This window comes from Bubalus kerabau, chromosome 10 (genome assembly GCF_029407905.1).
Source record: "Bubalus kerabau isolate K-KA32 ecotype Philippines breed swamp buffalo chromosome 10, PCC_UOA_SB_1v2, whole genome shotgun sequence".
NCBI lineage: Eukaryota > Metazoa > Chordata > Mammalia > Artiodactyla > Bovidae > Bubalus > Bubalus kerabau.
The window spans coordinates 27,345,382-27,367,815 of NC_073633.1; the positions used below are offsets into that span (position 1 = coordinate 27,345,382).

The 22,434-nt window shown below is 40.1% G+C and overlaps 2 gene segments (V, D, J or C); both read right to left on the reverse strand.

The window, feature by feature from the left end:
- Positions 1-602: 602 nt before the first annotated feature.
- Positions 603-1,262, reverse strand: LOC129620753 (T cell receptor alpha variable 22-like). The segment is given in 2 exon segments: positions 603-1,012; positions 1,211-1,262. Coding segments are annotated over 2 exon segments (462 nt in total).
- An 11,309-nt stretch (positions 1,263-12,571) lies between these two features.
- Positions 12,572-13,290, reverse strand: LOC129620754 (T cell receptor delta variable 1-like). The segment is given in 2 exon segments: positions 12,572-13,026; positions 13,242-13,290. Coding segments are annotated over 2 exon segments (504 nt in total).
- Positions 13,291-22,434: the final 9,144 nt, after the last annotated feature.

A 22,434-nucleotide genomic window follows, 5' to 3' on the forward strand; every position in this document is an offset into this window, starting at 1 on the left:
AGTTCATATTAACCATTGAGCATATGTGTGTTTTTGTTTGCGCTGCTGCAGGAGTAGGATGACATGTATCTGCAATTGTCTGCTGGGATGCATCATGGTGAGGCAGGTTTGGATGGACATTCTCGGGACAGACAACTTAGCTGAATAACATCTTCCTGGAGTCACTTTTCTCTTCTTTTAGTTCCTTTCACTTCTTCCCATTTTGGACTAGAGCATATTGTAGCTAAATATTTATTTTGATAGGGCTTCCCTCATAGGTCAGTTGGTAAAGAATCCGCCTGTAATGCAGGAGACCTCGGTTCCATTCGTGGGTCGGGAAGATCCGCTGGAGAAGGGATAGGCTACCCACTCCAGTATTCTTCGGCTTCCCTTGTGGTTCAGCTGGTTAAAAAGATCCCCTGGAGAAGGGAAAGGCTACCCACTTCAGTATTCTGGCCTGGAGAACTCCATGGGCTCTATGGTCCATGGGGTCGCAGAGTCGGACCCGACTGAACACCTTCCACGTTCACTTTCTTATCTATTAATAGACCTTTCCTAGCTACAAGTTTGAGACTCTAGCGCAGAAGAAGATACAGATTGAGGGGAAGATAAAGACCAAAGTCTCAAATCTGTAAGGCCAATAAGAAGCACTGCAAATGCCCTGTGGTGGCCTCACAGTGTGACTGTGGCTGGAGGAGGGGCTGAGCCCCTCGGAGGGTTTGAGTACAGGCTGCAGGTGCCCGGGGAGCACAGTGCTGCACAGCACAGAAGTAAGTGCCTGAGTCTGTGGTCCGCAAAGAGGAAATGTGCAGTGAGCTGCAGCGTTCTTCAGGGACTGTTGATGCATTTAATCTTCCTTCCTGCCTTGTTCCTGAAGGAATGTAAATGAGGTGGATGAGGCGGCCCCCGGGCTTCTGAAGATACCACCGCACACTGTCTGCCAAGGTGGAGAAATTACACCACAGTGTAGAGCTGGCTCCCTCCTGTGGAGTCAGGGCTGGGGGACTCTGTTCCACATCCACCCCTCTCACACCTGATGAGAAAGAGACAGAGAGCCACAGGTGAGGCTCACTGTAACTCTGAGAAAACCCTGAACGTGTCCCTCCAGCTCTCATAGATGTTGAGATGGATGGGAAGTGTGCAGGACTTGTCAACTCTTTCTACTCCCTCCCTAAACAGTACAGCAGCTGCTCATTTCTTCAGATTCCCCTGCAGGGCAGCCCCAACTCACAGCAAACCCTGGCAAACAAAAGCCCCAGCACAGTGCGCGCTAGCCTCTTCATGATGCCTTGACTTGCTACTGAGAAATTTTCACCTTAAAATACACAGCTAAACCCATACATAAGTGGTGTGTCACTTCTTGTCTGGAAATGTTCCTGCTCCTGCAACCAATCAGCTCACCCAACAAACCCCGCTCAGGTGACACTCTGTGACAGGAAGCCCCACCTAACAGTCAACTCCACTGACAACACTGAACTTGAGAAAACAAATCCTTTCTTTGCAAACCGAAAAAGAAAAGAAAAAATCTAAGATGCCCATAGGAATGAAACATTTGCAATACTCTATATTCTCTGTACTATTTGCCTTCACAGAACATGCCAACTACCTGAAAATAACACAGGCTGAAACTGTAAGTTCCTTAAGCTACCAGATCTCAGGGGTTTGCAGATAGCTCCCCCTACAGTCCTAGTCACCATGTCACTCAGAGCATAGAAGTACTTGGTCAAATTACTTCAGTGGGCTTTTTCCTCAGGTGAAAGGAAGTTTCACTCTTCCTAAATTCAGATGCAAAACCTTTGATGCCTGAAACAAGATTGTTTCCAGACATGTACTTCAGGAGAAGCTGGAGTCCTTGGTTGGGGTACTGCACATACCAGTAGAGATTAGGTTGAAGAGAAAATGAGTAGTTGCACCTCAGCTCCAGAGAGGCTCCTTCAGAGACAGTGATGTGGCCATCCGGCTGGTCACTGACTGGGCTCCTGAACCATTACTGAATCAGTGAACTCAGCTAAACAAAAGTCTCTATTCAAAGTCAAACCAGAACAATGTTCTGTGTGTGGACAAGAGAGTAAAATGGAACAGTACTCACTCAGCAGCAGAAGTGCCTCAAGCATCAAGGTGAACACCAAGGTCATGGTGGAGCAGTGAAGAGGCAGTGAGCTGCTTTCTGGGTGATTCCCCACAGACAGAAGTCTCATGACTGGCCAAGTTGCTCTGCGGTTGAGGAGGAATGACAGGTGATATCAATTTCTTCTTCTGATGGAGACTGTAGAGGGAGCTAGGAAGAGAGGCTGTCTTAAAACTTCCTGTCTCTAGTGTCTGAGATGCTTTACATGTCATTGTGTAAAAAATGGTGTCAGGATATCTCTTTATATTGTAAGAAAGGAACATTTTTTTGAGCTTATTCTGATCTTTCCCAATTTTCACAACAGTGCCTTCCAGGGGTCAGATAGAGAAATAAAGAGAAATTCATAATTTTTGTTCACCCCCTTGCTGGCTTTGTATGGTTGAATTTTAAAGCATTATAATTATGTACAGAGCAGAATTTATGTTTTGTAGGCTCTGAAACTTACAAAATTGCACTTTCTATAACAGCACAACAGTATGGATAAAAATTAAATACAAAATAATGTTTAGAATGAGAAATAAAATCATAGTGAATTATAAATTTTAGAAAGCAAATTCCACAGACAGCATAAATCTAGAAAACTGAGTCATATTTAAGTACTTATTTCCATGACACACTGCTATAATACTTTTTGTTTCTATGCTTTTTGTCTTCATACTTTTTACACTTTCCTTCATATGACAATAAATTTTTAAAAACTTTAATACAGAGAAAAGAAAGATAATTATTGATTGAAATTTACTTTATTAAAAAATTCAAAGTGCATTTTGAAAATGGATGAAAATTTATAGGATTATGGTCAAAATTTGGAAACTGTCTATCACAGTACTATGTGCTACAAGATTTCATTACATTCCAAATTTTCTTATGTCATAACAAATCCTAAATACTATCAACTGATCACACCAATTAACGAGTTTATTTTCTATGTTAGTTTCCTATTGATGAGTGACAAATTATCAAGAACTTTTGTGATGGAACAACTTCTGTTTATATCACAGGTTCTGTAAGTCAGAAATCAGCACACAGTTAAGCTGAACTCACAAGGTTGCAGTCAAGGAGGCAACTAAGACTGTCTGGGGCATGGGGTCCTCTTCCAGAGTCAGTGGTTGCTGGTAGAATTCATTTCCTTGTGGCTGTAGCGCTCATGGCAACTTGTTTCCTCAAGATAAGGAGGATGTCTCTGATCGCAGGAAAAGTTTAAGCTCTTTTTTAAAGAGCTCACTTGATTAGATTAGGCCCACCTCGGACAATCTCCTTTTGATTCATTCAAGGTCATACTGATTAGAGACTTTAATTACACCTGCAAATTTCTTTTATGTGTGTGTGTGTGTGTGTGTGCTCAGTCCCTCAGACTCTTTGCAACCCCATGGACTGTAGCCCACCAGGATTCTCCGTCCATGGAATTTTCCAGGCAAGAATACTGGAGTGGGTTGCCATTTCCTCCTCCAAAGGATCTTCCCAATCCTGGGATCAAACCCACATCTCTTGCATCAGCAGACAGATTCTTCCCCACTGCACTACCTGGGGAACCCTGGTATCATCTACCTACCATGGTTGTTAATGCCCTCATTGGACTGGCATGCTATGAGCTTCACTTTATTCTGATAAATGTAAAACATTGTGACCAGACAGTAAGAAGTTAATATGAACAATAATAAATATGGTCAGACGAGGCCATTTTCATACCAAAGGAAGAACATAAGCAAACTCGTCTTCCAATGTATAGGGTGGAATGCACAGATATTCCACAGACTGGAATGCAACAGTGTGCAAGGAAACTATAAAAACATACTGGAACCAGTTAGGGAGGTGTTACATGCTTTTAAAACACTAAAAATACTGGCAATAGACTATCATGCCTTTTGGAAACAAAGACTTGTTAATGGATCATTACCAAAGGAACAGCAGTACAGTGTAATGTAAGGTAATTAGCATTAGTGTCAAATAGATTTTTGTTTGAAATCTGTCTCTGATGCTTAGCCTGTGAGACCTTGATGACAAGCATTTATATACTGAAGTGACTGTGAGCTGCATAAATAAATTCCACTAGGCCAAAATTATATGCATTCTTAATTCAAATTCACTCTTGCAGATGCTAAATAAGCCTGCGGCTCACTCCATCACCTCCTGACAGACTAGAATTATAGTAGAGGGGAAGTTGGGGTTTAACTGGCAAGGATCTTAACTCGTTAAGATATCTTATATTTTGGAACATTTATAAAATATGGCTAGGGCCCTACGCATCTTGGAAATGACATGTTTAAGTAAGGGGCACTGAAGTTTAAGCTTTATTTTAAAATGAAATGCTAAAAGTGTTAGTTGCTCAGTGGTGTTTGACTCTTTGTGACCCCATGACCTGTAGCCTGCCAGGCTTCTCTGTCCATGGGATTCTTCAAGCAAGAATACTGGAGTGGGTTACCATTCCCTTCTCCAAGGTATGTTCCTGACCCAGGGATTGAACCTAGGTCTCCCGCATTGTAGGCAGATTCTTTACTGTCTGAGCTTTATAAGAAATATCTTATTTAATACAACAACACCTTGGGTTACTCATTTTTACCCTCCATTTTACAGATGGCAAACCTAGCTTCAAAGAATTTAAATTACACAGGATTGAAGTATTTTTAAGTGACAGGGTAGCGATTAGAATCTAGATCTAACTCCAGAGACAGTCTTATGTGCACTCCACTAAGACTGCTTGCATGATAATTGAAGCAATATGAGCAGATGAAATTTTCAAAGAATAGTATACAGCTTGAGAGGAAAAGAGGGCCTAAGCAGTAGGAATGCTCTTGATGTGGGATGGGTAAAGAAGAATAGGAGATCTTGCAAAGGATCTCTCAGAAGTTAAAGTTTAAGGTTGGGGTACTGTGTGCCAAGAACACAAAGGTCCCCAGAAAGAGTGGCAAGCAGTGCAGAGAGTGGCTGCTCGAATGTGGTCTGTAGGTAGGTAGCATTTACATCACCAGGGAGCTACTCTGACTTCAGAATCTCAGGCCTAACCCAAAATTCTTAAGTCAGAATCTGCATTTTAATAATATTCCTGTGCACATTAAAATTTGAGAGCTACTTGTCTAGATGAAGGAGGTTAAAAACGTCTTTTAGATTTAACAATAAAGAGATCATTGGTGATTTTTAAGAAAACAGATTTTAGAAAATATTGGGAGAAAAAACAGAAGTGTACGGAGTGAAAAAAGGTGACAGAGTGTAAGCAGTTATATGATCAGGGCTTTTAAACAATAGGCAGGGAGTAAAAGATAGATTGGTTGCAGGAGAGGCATGTATGGGGTTTGGAGGAATGTGAAATATTTTTTCTAAGATGAGAAAACTTGAATATTTTAAATGAGTCCTAAAAAATCAGACTGTAGAATTTGGATGATCAGTGGCCTAAGGTGCCATAGAAACCAGAAAGAATGGTGTTGGTGAAGTGTTTAGGCAAAGAGGTACAATTTCAAAGTAAAAGAGATACCTGTTTTATTATTATGGGAGGGAAGGTGAATTACAAGTGTAAAAACAGAATGTTTTATGAGATGCAGAAAGTTGAAGATTCATTTAAATATACTGAAATGGAGCTGGGCTCTATGGTCCTTGCCTCCCATGTCCTCAGCCTGCCCTTGTCTGTGAAAAAACTTAAGCCAAAGAAGAAGCTTGATCAGACATCCCCTGTTAAGTTACATGAAGAACTGACCCCATCTTTCAGCAAAGAGAAACTGAAAGTTTCTGAGGACTTTCAGAAATCAGTTCCCTTGTTTTGGACTGCTGCTATTCAACTTGAGAGAGATTGGTATGGCAACCCCTGGGAGGAAAAACACTTTGGTTAGAAATTTTTTATATAAAATTTCAATTTAAAAATTTAAAACTTTCAAATGGAAAGAGACAAAAAGTTCTTCTTAGCTTTGCTTAATGGCGAAACTATTATTATTTTGTCTTGCTTGACTGTTTTCCTCTCCTTCTGCAATTTTTCTGATTAAGTTTATTCTTTGGAATTCAGGGAAAGCCCGAGAGGCTAATGGTTTTCTATGCACAAGAAGCAACAGAGTTTGGGTATTGGGAGTCTGTTTCAGAAAGACCCTATAGAATCCTGCTGGGTTTCATATTGTGTGCCAAGCAGGGTTCAGGTCTAGAGGATGCTGTAGTAAAGAGATATTAAATGCCTATAGTTCAGTAGGAAGAGAGAAAAATTAAATTAATGGGTTTTTTTTTTTAGAAAAAATAATTTTAAAGAGTAATAAGTACTATAAACACAATACAATACTGTATTGAGACAGAGTTACTCTTGGGGTGACAAAGGGCATCTGCTCTAATGGAGAGGAGGCTCCACTCTGATACTTACTATGCAACACCAGGAAAAATATTGAACCCCCTTCAAGTTCAATTTCCTTTCTTGTAAGTAGTCAGTATCTTTCTGCTGGGCACTGGACTCAGCACTGGCACTTATTATCTCATTCACTTCTCATGAGAACTCTGCACGGTAGATTCTATCAATATTGATATTCTATCAATATCTAACATTGTAGATATGCGAACACTAAAGCCAAAAATCATTAAGTCATTTTGCCAAGATACTCAACTAATGAGTGGTAGATCTAGAAATACAAACCAAGTCTTCGGTCTCAAGCACTTTGTAACATTGCCTGCCTAAAGGTGAATTGATCCAACCTTGAAGTGTTCCAATAAGAATTAAGTAAGAACAAACATTCAAATCACCCAACATAATACCTTCCCTAACTTAAATATTCAATCAACTGCAGCAATGTGCAAAATCTTGGGGATGGGGTTGGGAGACAGAATCTGAAATTGCAGAATAATCTATCTACAACTTAAAGGTCAATTTTTTGGGGGATATTTATGAGTGCATGTGTGCTCATTCATGACTGACTCTGCAACCTATGGACTATGGTCTGCCAGGCTCTTCTGTTCATGGGATTTTCCAGCAAGAATACTGCAGCAAGTTGCTATTTCCTACTCCAGGGCATATTGTCACCCTGCTTATTTAACTTGTATGCAGAGTACATCATGAGAAACGCTGGGCTGGAGGAAGCACAAGCTGGAATCAAGATTGCTGGGAGAAATATCAATAACCTCAGATATGCAGATGACATCACCCTTATGGCAGAAAGTGAAGAAAAACTAAAGATAGTGAAAAAGTTGGCTTAAAGCTCAACATTCAGAAAATGAAGATCATGGCATCCGGTCCCTTCACTTTATGTCAAATAGATGGGGAAGCAGTGGCTGACTTTATTTTTGGGGGCTCCAAAATCACTGCAGATGGTGATTGCAGCCATGAAATTAAAAGACGCTTACTCCTTGGAAGGCAAGTTATGACCAACCTAGACAGCATATTAAAAAGCAGAGACATTACTTTGCCAACAAAGGTCCATCTAGTCAAGGCTATGGTTTTTCCAGTAGTCATGTATGGATATGAAAGTTGGACTATGAAGAAAGCTGAGTGCCGAAGAATTGATACTTTTGAACTGTGGTGTTGGAGAAGACTCTTGAGAGTCCCTTGGACTGCAAGGAGATCCATCCTAAAGGAAGTCAGTCCTGGGTGTTCATTGGAAAGACTGATGTTGAAGCTGAAACTCCAGTACTTTGGCTACCTCTTGCAAAGAGCTGACTCATTTGAAAAGACCCTGATGCTGGGAAAGATTGAGGGCAGGAGGAGAAGGGGCCAACAGAGGATAGATAGTTGGATGGCATCACGGACTCGATGGACGTGGGTTTGGGTGAAGTCCGGGAGTTGGTGATAGACAGGGAAGCCTGGCGTGCTGCAGTTCATGGGGTCACAAAGAATCGGACATGATTGAGTGACTGAACTGAACTGAACTGAACTCCAGGAGATCTTCCATAACCAAGGATCAAACCGGCATCTTTTGTGGCTCCTGCATTTCCAGGCAGGTTCTTTACCAGCTCAGCCACCAGGGGAGCACTTTCTGATGTATATGTAGTAGTTTACCTGGCAGATTTCATGTGTTTATCATAAGTGTCCATGTCTATCATGTTCTTATTAGTATTAATGAGAAATTAATTCATTAGGGTGTTATTTTGAGAGATTGGGTACCATAATATAAACTGGAATGAGTATACCAAGCAGTGTTTCCTGCAATTGTTTATTTTTTCCCATTATTGACTCTTGCTCCCACTTAGCTAACTATTTCTATACTACAAGAAAAGACAGAGCAGTACATACAATTTTACTTGCCAGAGAAGAAAGACATCCATCTTGTACAACAATTCCAAGCTTTCTTTTTAAGGTAGCCTCTTACTCTGCAGCCATAATCAGGCCATGTGCTGTATTTGTCATTTGAAGTCAATCACTTTCACATCTGGCAGGAAAAGAAGAAGAAAAAAAAGAAAACAGCCAGTTTTGTTGAATCTTCTTTCTCCCCATTTCTGCATAGGGAAGTTTACTGAATGGTTCAGCAATGACAGCTCCCATTGTGATTATGCTTTTGCTGGCCAAATTCTTGGCTTTCTCTGCCCACTGAAGCCAAATAAAAAGGACAGAGACAGAATTTGGAGGAAGTAGAAAGGTGGCTTTAAGAATACTCGAGTAGGTTGCCATTCCCTTCTCCAGGGGATCTTCCTGACCCAAGGATCAAACCTGTGGATTCTTTACCATCTGAACCACAAGGCAAGGGCTCACAGTCAGGAGTCAAGGTGATAATAAGATCTTGATTTCTTCCTCTTGCATTGTTTCAAAGAGTCATAGCCTGGCATCTGTAACCCAGCAATTGAGTCTGGCAGTTAGGTGGCTCTGTAGCCTTCTTTCTGATATGTAACTACAAAGGGAAGGGTGTTGTAAGGGAAAACACTAGATAGGAGATGTATTTAGCATAGAGACAAAGGAGACAGTGTGAATTGCAGCTCCTGCAGAGTTAGGGAGCAGTAAAGCAAACTTACAGATATGCAGAGTTAGGAGCACTTAAGGCAAAACAAAACAAAACAAAAACAACTAGGAATGTTCACACCCTTCCCTATTGAGACCTCAGGGAATCTCTATCAGGGCTTCCCTGGTAGCTCAGTTGGTAAAGAATCCATCTGCAATGCAGGAGACCCCGGTTCACCCCCTGGGTTGGGAAGATCCACTGGAGAAGGGATAGGCTACCCACTCCAGTATTCTGCCCTGGAAAATTCCATGGACTATAGTCCATGGGGTTGCAAAGGGTCGGACATGACTGAGCAACTTTCACTTCACTTCAGGAATGTTCAGGCCTGCTCACTGTTCTTTTTATCTTCTTTGGTCCCAGGAAAGGGAAAGAAAAAAATCTCATTTCTCTTTTTTCCTTTTCACTGCAACAGGCTTCCTCGCAGTTTAACCCATGATCACTGGAGGGGAGCAGAGAGGCCAGTGTAAGCATCATAAGATATGTGAGCAGGACACCAGCTGGCAGAGCTTCAGCTTTCACTCTTGATTCATGCAGTGTGTTACAGCCTGATTCTCAGTGGAAAAAAATAGAAAGATTTCGATAAAGGATTCATTTTCATGTTCATAAGAAGCTAGTTTGAAAGTATTACTTGTTTGCTTCCTTTTAACACTTTAAAAATGCTTTCCCTTGGTGACTTCTATTGCATCTGATATGAAATCAAGCATCATTCTTTTTTTTTTTTTTTTAATTTTATTTTATTTTTAAACTTTACATAACTGTATTAGATTTGCCAAATATCACATTCTTAACTATATTTCCCAGAATACAGTATATCAGTTTTCCCTGTTTATTGGCAAGATTATTTCCACTTAAATAGACCCTTGGATTTGCCTTCAATACCCTTTGAGCTTCTGTCAAAACTACAGTGGTGGGCTTGCAGAATGTCTTATTCACCTTGATGACTTTCCACATAGCATTGCTCCTGTGTAAGGAGCTTGTTTTATAGGAAGTCAAGGTGGCAGTGAGTGAAGGTGCTTGTTATGAGCAAAAATGTTATGGAATGGGTAATGGAAAGGTAGTTATAAATACTACCAACAATCATGCGGTCATTTGCAGTAACAAAAACTGTAATAATGAGAAATGGAGTATTTCCTGCCATATCAGTAAACAAGGATGTCACAGTCATCAGCAACTGCTGCCCAATGTGAGCTCCTGAGCCTAAGGGCACCCAGGAAGGAGAAGAATATCTGTGATCTAACAACCATCAGAACTGCAGTCACTCCCTACCATGAGACTAAAGGAGCTCAGGATGTAAGAAACACAGATACTGGCCCCAGGATAGCTGAGGAGAATAGTAAAAGAATGACCTCAGTGAGCCCAGACTCTTACATCTCCCCATGCATAGAAGTGTGCTAGACTCCTTAATTTGTGCTTCGTCGCTCAGTCATGTCTGACTCTTTGCAACCCCATGGACTGTAGACTGCCAGGCTCCTCTGTCCATGGGGATTCTCTGGGCAAGAATACTGGAGTGGATTGCTATGCCCTCCTCCAAGGAATCTTCCCAACCCAGGGATCAAACCCAGGTCTCCTGCATCGCAAGCAGATTCTTGACTGTCTGAGCCACCAGGGAAGTCCATCCTTAACTTGAGATATCCGTTTTTCTTTAATTAACAATAATCTTTTGATGTTCTGACTACCTGCACTTTGTTGCAAAACTTCTATACAACCTGGCTCCTCTGCTCACCTCCTTGGAGCAGTTCTTTCAGGTTTACTTGAGATGCTATCTCCCAGGCTTGAAGTCCTAAAAATTCCCACCAGATAAAATGTAACTCTCAACTTCTGGTTGTGAATATTTTTTAAGTTGACAGTAGTTATGACAATCTCCTTTTCAGTTTGATATGAATATATTTATACATAGAGTAACCATTTTAAAATCTCTCCCCCACTTGCCTGCCTATGGAATCATGATGTGCAAAATACAAGTTAATCTTGTATCTGATTGTATCTCAATAGTTAAGATGCAGGATCCAATGGGACAGTATGGGTGAAGTATAAAAGGAAAGAACAACACCCAAAAATGGATAATTGAACTTGATATCCTTGAAGAGGGCGTGGCAACCCACTCCAGTATTCTTGCCTGGAGAATCCCATGGACAGAGGAGCCTGGTGGGCTACAGTACATAGGGTCATGAAGAGTCGGATGTGGCTGAAGCAACTTAGTACGCATGCACAAACCGGGTATACTCTTTTCAGGAGAAGGTTATGTTGATTATGGTCGAATGGGGAATAATTGCATCATATTAACAAGAAGGAGATCCAACCAGTCCATTCTAAAGGAGATCAGTCCTGGGTGTTCTTTAGAAGGAATGATGCACTTTGGCCACCTCATGCGAAGAGTCGACTCATTGGAAAAGACTCTGATGCTGGGAGGGATTGGAGACAGGAGGAGAAGGGGACGACAGAGGATGAGATGGCTGGATGGCATCACCAATTCGATGGACGTGAGTTTGAGTGAACTCCGGGAGTTGGTGATGGACAGGGAGGCCTGGCGTGCTGCAATTCATGGGGATGCAAAGAGTTGGACATGACTGAGCGACTGAACTGAACTGAACTGAACTGAACAAGAAGCATAGTTTTTCTGTTTCCTTTATTTGAAAGTGTGTTGTTAAAAGAGGTATAGATGGATGACCAGTTGACATAGAAGGTACTGGAATAGCTTTGTAGTGTCTCTACTAGCTGGAAATCTATGATTCAGAATTTGTTTCTCTGTATTGTTCTGGGTTAGGGTTGGCCATAAAAAAGATTGTGCAAGGTTTAGAAGGTAGTTGTCATAAAGTAGCCACATTTTTTATGCCCTGCTGGTTGGTGCAGGGCTCCAGTCACTGTGCAACTCACACATGTTGCTGCTGATCGGCTAGCTCATCTTACTGTTGACTTACAGCTCCTTAACCTCCAACCAGATCTTCTCCTCATCATCCCTCTGTCTTGGGCCAAATGTGCATGTAGCATGATGATAAATATCCACTTCTACTGAAGGTCACCCATTACCATGAGATTGAAGGAAGTGAGAGACAGACAAGTATTTAGTGTGTTTTTGTGGGTTTCAGTCATCCTCATGAGTTCTAGTATGTCCTTAAATGCCAGTTTTCCCATGCTTTTATCCATATCCAACTTTCCTTTCCAAATGACACTCTAGTTGATTTAAAGTAAATTCAGGCTCAGCACAAGATGCAAAGATAACAGCTTTGTATAAACTCCTCCACCAACTCTAGCAATTGCCTGAGAGTTCTATTCCTTAAAATGAGTCTCTTATTCTGTATCACTGTGGTTCTACTTTTCTGATTGTACCCTAACTGACACAAAACCTAAGAAGAAAAGATTAAGGAAATTATATTCATGACAATTTCTGAAAATTAAACCCAGATTTATGATGTGAGATTTTTTTAGGTGCCGTTGCCACATTAAATTATTACAGGGAAAGTTTTCAAATTTAGACAACTTTGCACATGTTCTGTATGATTGATATAAAATTAAAAAAATCAAGACTGAGAACATATTACTAGAAAGTTAGTCTGGACATCTGTTCCTAAGTGACTTAAAAGGAACTTCCAGACCACAGATTAAGCAACCACACAACTACCATTTCTGGTCTGAGATCTGCAGGTGCATATTTCAGCTGGAGTTCTGCAGCAGGGAAGCTCTCTTTTATTAAACTCTGGGGTTTTTGTTTAGCTATTCCCATTACTTCAAACACTGTGAGCTCCCAGAGAGCACAGAAATACTCTGCAGAATCTTCCAGTTGTAAGTCTGAAATGGTGAGGCTGATGGATTTACTAGCTTTCTGTAAGTTTACAGAGTAGCGGCCATTCCTTGCATTCTGGCCAGTAAAAACCTGACCAATAAGGTAAATCATCTCTCCATTGGGAAGCAGCTTGTACCAAAACATGTAGCTCCAGGCTGTTGCATACCGACAGTTCAGGGTGACTGACTGTCCCAGTTGACTGGATGTGTCTGGCTGGTCTTGAATAACTTTCTGTGCCACACCAGATCCTGTGGGGGAAAAATCAGGAAACCCAGCTGAAGTAATGAACAAAATAATTTAGGAATTAGACTAATTTGGGACCCAAAGAAAACCCAAGTTGAAATCATAAAAAGTATGCTTTTCTCCAACCCTCCTTTCCTCCCAAGTCCCTGTGAAGCACCATGCGCCTGTGTGCAGTCCTTTCACCCTGAACAAATGCACCCATGTTTGGAAGCCTCCCTACCAGAGAAGGTGAAGGCCAGGAACACCCAGAGCAGGCTGGAGTGCGGCATGAGGCATGGATTTCCCTGCACAAATGTGCTTAGTTTCTGCCTCAAGATGAGAGTTCAGTGTCTTTGAGTGCCTGGCAGCGCATATACATAGTACCCGGTACCTGTGTGACTCCCCCCAACGGGAAGTGGGGTTTGTCATGTTCATAGACCACGTGGTCTGTGCACATATGGGAAAAAAGTCTGGCTCACCACAAACTTTGTTTTGTCTACTTGTCTTTTCCTGGTAATTGAGTTAGGCAGATCCTGAAAAGGAGTATGGGAAAAAAAAAATAGTATTAGAGACACTGATGTATAGATCAGTCTTATGGACTCTGCGGGAGAGGGAGAGGGTGGGGAGATTTGGGAGAATGGCATTGAAACATGTATAATATCATGTATGAAACGTGTCGCCAGTCCAGGTTCGATGCAGGATACTGGATGCTTGGGGCTGGTGCACTGGGATGACCCAGGGGGAGGGTGTGGGGAGGGGGGAGGGAGGGGGGTTCAGGATGCGGGGCACGGGTGTACCTGTGGCGGATTCATTTCGATGTTTGGTGGAGCTAATACAATATTGTAAAGTTTAAAAATAAAATAAAATTAATTAAAAAAAATAAAGGTATGAGCTGAGGGGAACTGAATTTTAAACAAGTTGACAAAAATTGATAGTCATTCAGTAAAATAATTTTACCAGCTCATTTAAGATAGAATTTAGTATAGGCTATGAACTCTTTTTGTAACTTACTTACTGGCCATTCATTTAACCCATACTTACCTTTCCTCCATTCAGAAACAATGACTTTTTTAAAACCCACAGATTTTCAGCTGTCTTGGTGAAAAGCTATCTTATCCAAAATAATTAGCTTATCTTTTTTTTCCTTAACTGGGTTTTAGGGCTCTATTTAGATTTTTTAGTAAATAAAATTACTTTAACATGAAATGAAGAAACATCAGTTCTTCTGACTTTCAGAATCTATTCATTTGTATGTGTTTTTATGAAACTGAAACAGGAATAGAATATTGTTCTTTTGAAATCCGACATTGAATCTTATTTATTAGATTTTGAGGAGAATCAGGATATTCAGTCTTGTTGCCTCTATGAGGAGAATTGTACTTATTAGATCATGTGCCCTAGAATTGTATTGATGTCACTCTGAAAGCTATAAGATATTGATGAAAAAAATTGAAGATAATGCAAGTAAATATAAAAATATTTCATGTTCATGGGTTTTAAGAATAAACAATGTGAAAATGTCCTCTGAACCAGAGCAATCTATAGATTTAAGGCAACCCCTCTCAAAATAATCATGGCATTTTTCACACAACTACTGCAAATAATCCTAAAATTTGTATAGAACCACAAAAGGCCACAAATAGTCAAAGCCATTTTGAAACAAAAAGAACAAAGTTGAAGGCATCACAGTCCCTGACATCAAAATATGCTTCAAAGCTGTTATAATCTAAAATATACATTGCTGGCCCAAAAACAGAGATTCAGTCAATGGAACAGAATAGGGAGTCCAGATTTTAACCCTTGTATACATGGTCAATCAATCTATAACAAAGGAGGCAAGAATAAGCAATTGGGGGAAAGACTGCTTCTTCTATACGTGGTGTTAGACAACTAGACAGCTACATGTTAAAGAATGAAATTAGAATATTTTCTCACAACATATACTAAAAGAAACTCAAAATGGATTAGAGACTTAAATATAAGATCTGAACTCATAAATTCTTAAAGAAAGTATAGGCAATATGCTTTATGAGATTCATCTTTGCCATATTTTTGTCTCTATTTCCTCAGGCAAGGACAAAAAAGAAACAACACAGAAAATAGGACCTAATTAAATTAAAATATTTTGCACAGTGAAAGAAAGCATTAACACACACAAAAAGGCAACCTATCAAATGGGAGAAGATATTTGGAAGTGATTGGCCAATAAGGGGTTAATGTCCAGAATATATAAAATAACTTTTGCACATAATATCAAAACCACAGGCAGAGGACAAGAATAGGCATTTTCCCAAAGAAACATACAGATGGCAAACAGACACATGAAAAGATGTTCAACATCTCTAACCATCAGGTAAATGCAAATCAAAACCACAATGAGATATCACCTCACTCCTACTTTGTCATGAATACTATCATGACAAAAATGAAAAATAATTGAGTATTGTCAAGGATGTGGAGAAAAGGGAAAACTTGTGTATTCTTGCTGGGAAAGTAAGCTGGTGTAGCCTCTATTCAAAAGATTCCCCAAACCAATAAAAATATAACTAGTAGTTATATATATATATAATATAATATTTATAATTATATATTATATATTTAATATATATTTATTAATTATATAAATATAATTATATTTATTTTATATATAATTATATATGATAAATAATATATATTTATTAATTCTATATATTTAATATATAATTATATATTATAATATATAATAATTATATAATTATATATTATATATATAATAGTAGTAGTTTATATATAATAAATATAACTACTATATGATTCGGGGCTTCCCAGGTGGCTCAGCAATAAAGAATCCACCTTCAATGCAGCAGACACAATTTTGATCCTGGGTCAGGAAGATCCCCTGGAGTAGTAAATGGCAGCCCACTCCAGTATTCTTGCTGGGAAAATTTCCAGAGACAGAGGAGCCTGGCAATCTATGTTTCCATGAGGTTGCAAAGAGTCGAACACGACTGCAATGACTTAGCATGCACATGCATTATACGATTCAGCAATTCCATTCCTGGGTATCTATCAGAAGAAAACAAAAACACTAATTCAAAAATATGTATGCACCCAAATGTTCACTGCAACATTATTTCCAATAGTGAAGATATATAGAAACAACCTCAGTTTTCACTCATATGAATGGATCTAGAAGATATATATGTGTCAGTGTGTGTGTGTGTGTGTGTGTGTGTGTGTGTGTGTACAATAGAATATTACTAGCCATTAAAAAGAATAAAATTTTGCCAGCTGGGACAGCATGATAGACCTAGAGGATATCACACTTAGCGAAATTTCAGATAGAGAAAGACAAATACTGTGTGCTTTCACTTTTATATGAAATCTAAAAGCAAAACAAATTAACAAATATAACAGAAACAGACTCAGACATATAGGGAACAAACTATTGGCTACTAAGGGGAAAGGGGTGGGTATAGGGGTGAAATAGGTGAAAGGGATTAAGAGGTAGAAACTTCCACTTACAAAATAAATAAATTAAAACTAGGTAATGTGCAGTGAAGGGAAAGATTCAACCCTGCCAAGAACTTGACTGTAGCCAGTGAAACTGATTTTAGACTTCTTGCATCCAGAACTGAAAGAGGATAAATTTGTTTCAAGTGATCAATTCATATATGAACACTGAACAAATATTTTCTGTTTGCTTTGACCCAGTCATAGGATGAGATGTGAGTATTTGCAATTTGCAAACGTGAGTATTTGCAATTATGGTAAGGCAGATTTGAATATTCTTGAGACACCCAACTAAACCGGATAACATCTTTATTGGAGTCATTTTCTCCCCTTTTAGATCCTTTCACTTTTTATCATTTTGGTGTCCAGCATATTGTGTTTAAATATTTACTTTAAATATGTAGTCTTATCTAGATATTCTCCTATCTACAAGTCAGAGGTTCTAGTGCAGAGGGAAATATAGGAGATATTCAGAAGGGAAAAGACCAAATCCCAAATTCGTTGGGCCAAAAAGTGTTTGTGGTTAAAACTGTACTAGTGTAGGTAAGAAATACTAAACAGTGCAAATACCTGGTAACGGCGTCACGGTGTGACTGTGGCTGGAGGAGGGGCTGAGCCCCGTGGAGGGTTTGAGTACAGGCTGCAGGTGCTTGGGGAGCACTACGCTGCACAGCACAGAAGTAAGTGCCTGAGTCTGTGGTCTGTGAAGAGGAAACATGCAGTGAGCTGTGGCGTTCTGTAGGGACTGTCATGGTGTTCAATCTTCCATCCTGCTTTGTCCCTGAAGGAATGTAAAACAGACGGATGAGGCGGCCCCCGGGGTTCAGATGGAACCACTACACATTGTCTGTGAGGGTGGAGAAATTACACCACAGTGTAGAGTTGACTCCTTCCTGTAGAGTCAGGGCTGGGGGACTCTGCTCCACATCCACCCCTCTCACACCTGATGAGAAAGAGCGAAACAGTCACAGGTGAGGGTCACAGTAGTATAGTGTAAGTCGCTCAGTCATGTCCCACTCTTTGCGACCCCATGGACTATATACAGTCCATGGAATTCTCCAGGCCAGAATACTGGAGTGGGTAGCCTGTCCCTTCTCCAGCAGATCTTCCCAACCCAGGGATCGAACCCATGTCTCCCGCATTGCAGGTGATTCTTTACCAGCTGAGCCACAGAGCTCCTGCAAAACTCTGAAAGTGCCCTCAGGAACGATGAGGATAGAAAGTCTGTAGAACTTGTGAGTTCCTGCTTCTCCCTCCCACAACACTACAGCTACTCAATCCTTCAGATTCCCCTGTGGGGCAGCCCCAACTCACAGCAAACCTGGGCAAACAGAAGCCCCAGCACAGTGTCCACTTGACTCTTCATGACACTTTGCTTTGTTGCTGGGAAATTTTCACCTTAAGATACATAGTAAACCCTGGGAGGTAAGGGTCATGACTTGACTGGAAATATTCCTGCTTCTGCAACCCATCAGCTCAGCCAACAAACCCTGCTCAGGTGACACTGACAGGAAGCACCACCTACCATCGTCAATTCCATGGAGAACACTGAACTTAAGAAAACAGTATTTTTTCTTTTGTAAAACAAACAACAACAACAAAGAAAAATAATCTAAGATGTCTTTGAGAACCAAACTCTTCCAGGATTCTCTTTATCTTCAAAGAACATGCCAACTTCCTAAAAATAACACCGTCTGAGACCCTGCGTCTTTTAAGCTACCAGATCTCCCTTGAAGTCCCAGGCACCATATCACTCAAAGCACAGAAGTGCTAGGCTGAGTCTTTCCAATGGACTGATGTTTTCTCCCAGTGGAAGGAGTTCTCACTCCTGTTAAATTCAGCCTCAAAACAGTTGATGTCTGAAACAAGGCTATCTTTAGATGTATACTTCAGGAGAAACTGGAGTCCTTGGTTAGGGTACTGCACGTACTGGAAAAGATTTGTTTGAACAGAAGATAAGTAGTTGCACCTCAGCTTCAGACGGGGTCCTTCAGAGACAGTGATGTGGCCATCGGGCTGGGTCACTGACTGGGATCTAGCTCCTCCTGGAACATCAATGCTGAATCAAAGAACTCAGCTAAAACAAAAAGTCTCTATTCAAAGTCAAATTGGAACAATGTTCCATGTGCAGACAAGGGAGTAAAATGGAATGCCAGTCAGTCAGGAATGGAAGCACCTCAAAATGGACCCCACAGTCATGGCAGAGCAGTGAAGAAGTGGTGAGAACCTTTCTTGGAGATCCTGCACAAACAAAAGTCTTAAGACTGGCTGACTTGAACCCAGGTTGCTCTGAGGTTGAGGTATGACAGAAGATTTAGATTTCTCCTCCTGAAGGAGATTGTATGGAGTGTTAGGAAGAGAGGCTGTCTTTAACAGAACTGCTTGCCTCTAGTGTCTGAGATGCTTTACATATCACTGTGTAAAAAAAAAGTCAGAATATCTCTTTAAAGTGTAAAGAAAGAAAGTTTTTGTGAGTTTATTCTGATCTTATACAGAAAGACATTTCCAATTTATTCAACAGCCTCCTCTATCAGCCAGATGGAGAAATAAAGAGAAGTTCACATTTTTGTGAACCTTCTTCACTCCCTTCCTGCCCTTGTATGGTTGAATTTAAAGCATTAAAATTATGCAGAGAAGAGAATTTATGGTTTGTAGGCCCTGAAAGTTATAAGATTGGGCTTTTTAAAAAAACACAAAATTATGAATAAAATTGAATATAAAATAATTTTTAGAATGAGAAGTAAAACTATAGGAAATTACAATCTCAAAAACAAATACCACAAGCAGTATATATCTAGAAAATGATAAAATATTTCAGTAGTTATTTCCCTGACATTTTCTATAATACCTTTTCTTTCTATGTTCTTTGGCTCCATACTATGTTTCTTCATATGACAATAAACTTGTTAATACTTCCTATCTAAAGAAAATAAAGATAATTTGGTCTTTACTCCTAGCATACTTGATAATTTTTTTTACTATTCACAGTTTTAGTAATGCATGAACATTTTTATGATTAGAGTCAAATTTGGGAATTTTCTATCAAGTTACTATGTGCTACAAGATTTCATTATAGTTCAAGTTTTCTTATTCTACAACCAATTCTAAGCACTATGAACTAACACTTAACACATTTATTAAGTCTGTTATTTTCCTTTTGTTGTATAATAAATTATCATGAACTTTGTGATTTAAAGCAACATCCATTTATTTCATAGTTTCTGTATGTCAGAAGTCAGGGCACAGCTAAGCTGGATCTCACAAATCTGCAAACATGGAGTCAACTAACACTGTGGTCCTGTCTGAGGCTTGAGGGTTCTCTTCCAAACTCGTGTGATTGTGGCAGAATTCATTTCCTCATAGCCATAGCCCTCATGACAGCTTGCTCCCTCAAGCCTGGGTGAATCTCTCTAATCTGAGAAAAAGCTTAAGCCTTCTTTGAAAGAGCTTACCTGATTAAATTAGGCCCACCAAAGACAATCTCCCTATTGATTCACTCAAGTTCAAACTGATTAGGCACTTTAATTACATCTGCAAATCTCCTTCCCTTTGCCATATAATAAAAACAATAACAAGAATGATATCTAATACAATCACCAAGAACATAGAAGAAATAAAGAATAAGCAAACAGAGATGAATAACACAATTACTGAAATTAAAAACACTCTAAAAGGAACCAATAGCAGAATAACTGAGGCAGAAAAATAGGTAAGTGAGCTGGAGGATAGAATGGTGGAAATAAATGCTAAAGAGCCAAATAAAGGGAAAGGAATGAAAAGACTTGAGGAAAGCCTCAGAGACCTTTGGGACAATATTAAATGCACCAATATTTGAGTTATAAGGGTCCCAGAGGAAGAAGAAACAAAAGAAAGGCAGTGAGAAAATTTCTGAATTAATTATAGTTGAAAACTTTCTCAACATATGAAAGGAAATAGTCAATCAAGTCCAAGAGGCACAGAAAGTCCCCTACAGGTTAAACCCAAGGAGAAACACATTGAGATACATATTAATAAAGCTAACAGAGATTAAGCACAAAGAAGGAACATTAAAAGCAGCAAGGGAAAAGCAACAAGTAACATACAAGGGAAAACCCATATGATTAACAGAAGATCTTTGAGCAGAAACTCCATAGACCAGAAGGGAATGGAAGGATATATTTAAAGTACTAAGGAGAAAAATCTACAACCATGATTACTATACCCAGCAAAGATTTCATTCAAAATTGACAGAGAAATCAAAAGCTTTATGAACAAGCAGAAATTAAGAGAATTCAGCACCACCAAACCAGCCTTGCAACAAATACCAAAAGGGCCTTACATAGCCAGTAAACACAAAAGAAAGAAAAGACCTACAAAAACAACCCCAAAACAATCAAGAAAATGCCAATAGGAACATATGTATCAATAATTACCTTAAATGTAAATAGACTAAAAGCACCAACCAAGGATACAGACTGACTGAATAGATACAAAACTAAGACCCATATATATGCTGCCTACAGGAGACCCACTTCAGACCTAGAGACACATGCAGACTGAAAGTAAAGGGATGGAAAAAGATATCCCATGTGAATGGAAACCAAAAGAAAGCTGAAGTGGCAATCCTTGTTTCAGACAAAATAGACATTAAAATAAAGAATATCATAAGAAACAAAGGACACTACATAATGATCAAGGGATCAGTCCAAGAAAAAGACATAACAATTGTAAATGTCTATGCATCCAACATAGGAGCACCTCAATACATAAGGCAAACACTTATGGCAGAAAGTGAAGAGGAACTAAAAAGCTTCTTGATGAAAGTGAAAGAGGAGAGTGAAAAAGTTGGCTTGAAGCTCAACATTCAGAAAACGAAGATCATGGCATCTGGTCCCATCACTTCATGGGGAATAGATGGGGAAACAGTGGCAGACTTTATTTTTGGGGGCTCCAAAATCACTGCAGATGGTGACTGCAGTCATGAAATTAAAAGACGCTTACTCCTTGGAAGGAAAATTATGACCAACCTAGACAGCTTATTCAAAAGCAGAGACATTACTTTGCCAACAAAGGTCCGTCTAGTCAAGGCTATGGTTTTTCCAGTGGTCATGTATGGATATGAGAGTTGGACTGTGAAGAAAGCTGAGAGCTGAAGAATTGATGCTTTTGAACTGTGGTGTTGGAGAAGATTCGAGAGTTCCTTGGACTGCAAGGAGATCCAACCAGTCCATCCTGAAGGAGATCAGCCTTGGGTGTTCTTTGGAAGGAATGATGCTAAAGCTGAAACTCCAGTCCTTTGGCCACCTCATGCAAAGAGTTGACTCATTGGAAAAGACTCTGATGCTGGGAGGGATTGAGGGCAGGAGGAGGAGGGGACGACAGAGGATGAGATGGCTGGATGGCATCACTGACTCGATGGACCTGAGTTTGGGTGAACTCCGGGAGTTGGTGATGGACAGGGAGGCCTGGCATGCTGCGATTCATGGGGTTGCAAAGAGTCGGACATGACTGAGTGACTGAACTGAACTGAACAGGCATAAGAGGAGAAATCAACAGCAAAACAATAATAGTTCAGTTCAGGTCATTTCAGTTGCTCAGTCGTGTCTGACTCTTTGTGACCCCATGAATCGCAGCTCACCAAGCCTCGCTGTCCATCACCAACTCCCGGAGTTCACCCAGACTCACGTCCATCAAGGCAGTGATGCCATCCAGCCATCTCATCCTCTGTCTTCCCTTTCTCCTCCTGCCCCCAATCCCTCCCAGCATCAGAGTCTTTTCCAATGAGTCAACTCTTCCCATGAGGTGGCCAAAGTACTGCAGTTTCAGCTTTAGCTTCATTCCTTCCAAAGAAATCCCAGGGCTGATCTCCTTCAGGATGGACTGGTTGGATCTCCTTGCAGTCCAAGGGACTCTCAAGACTCTTCTCCAACACCACAGTTCAAAGGCATCAAATCTTTGGCGCT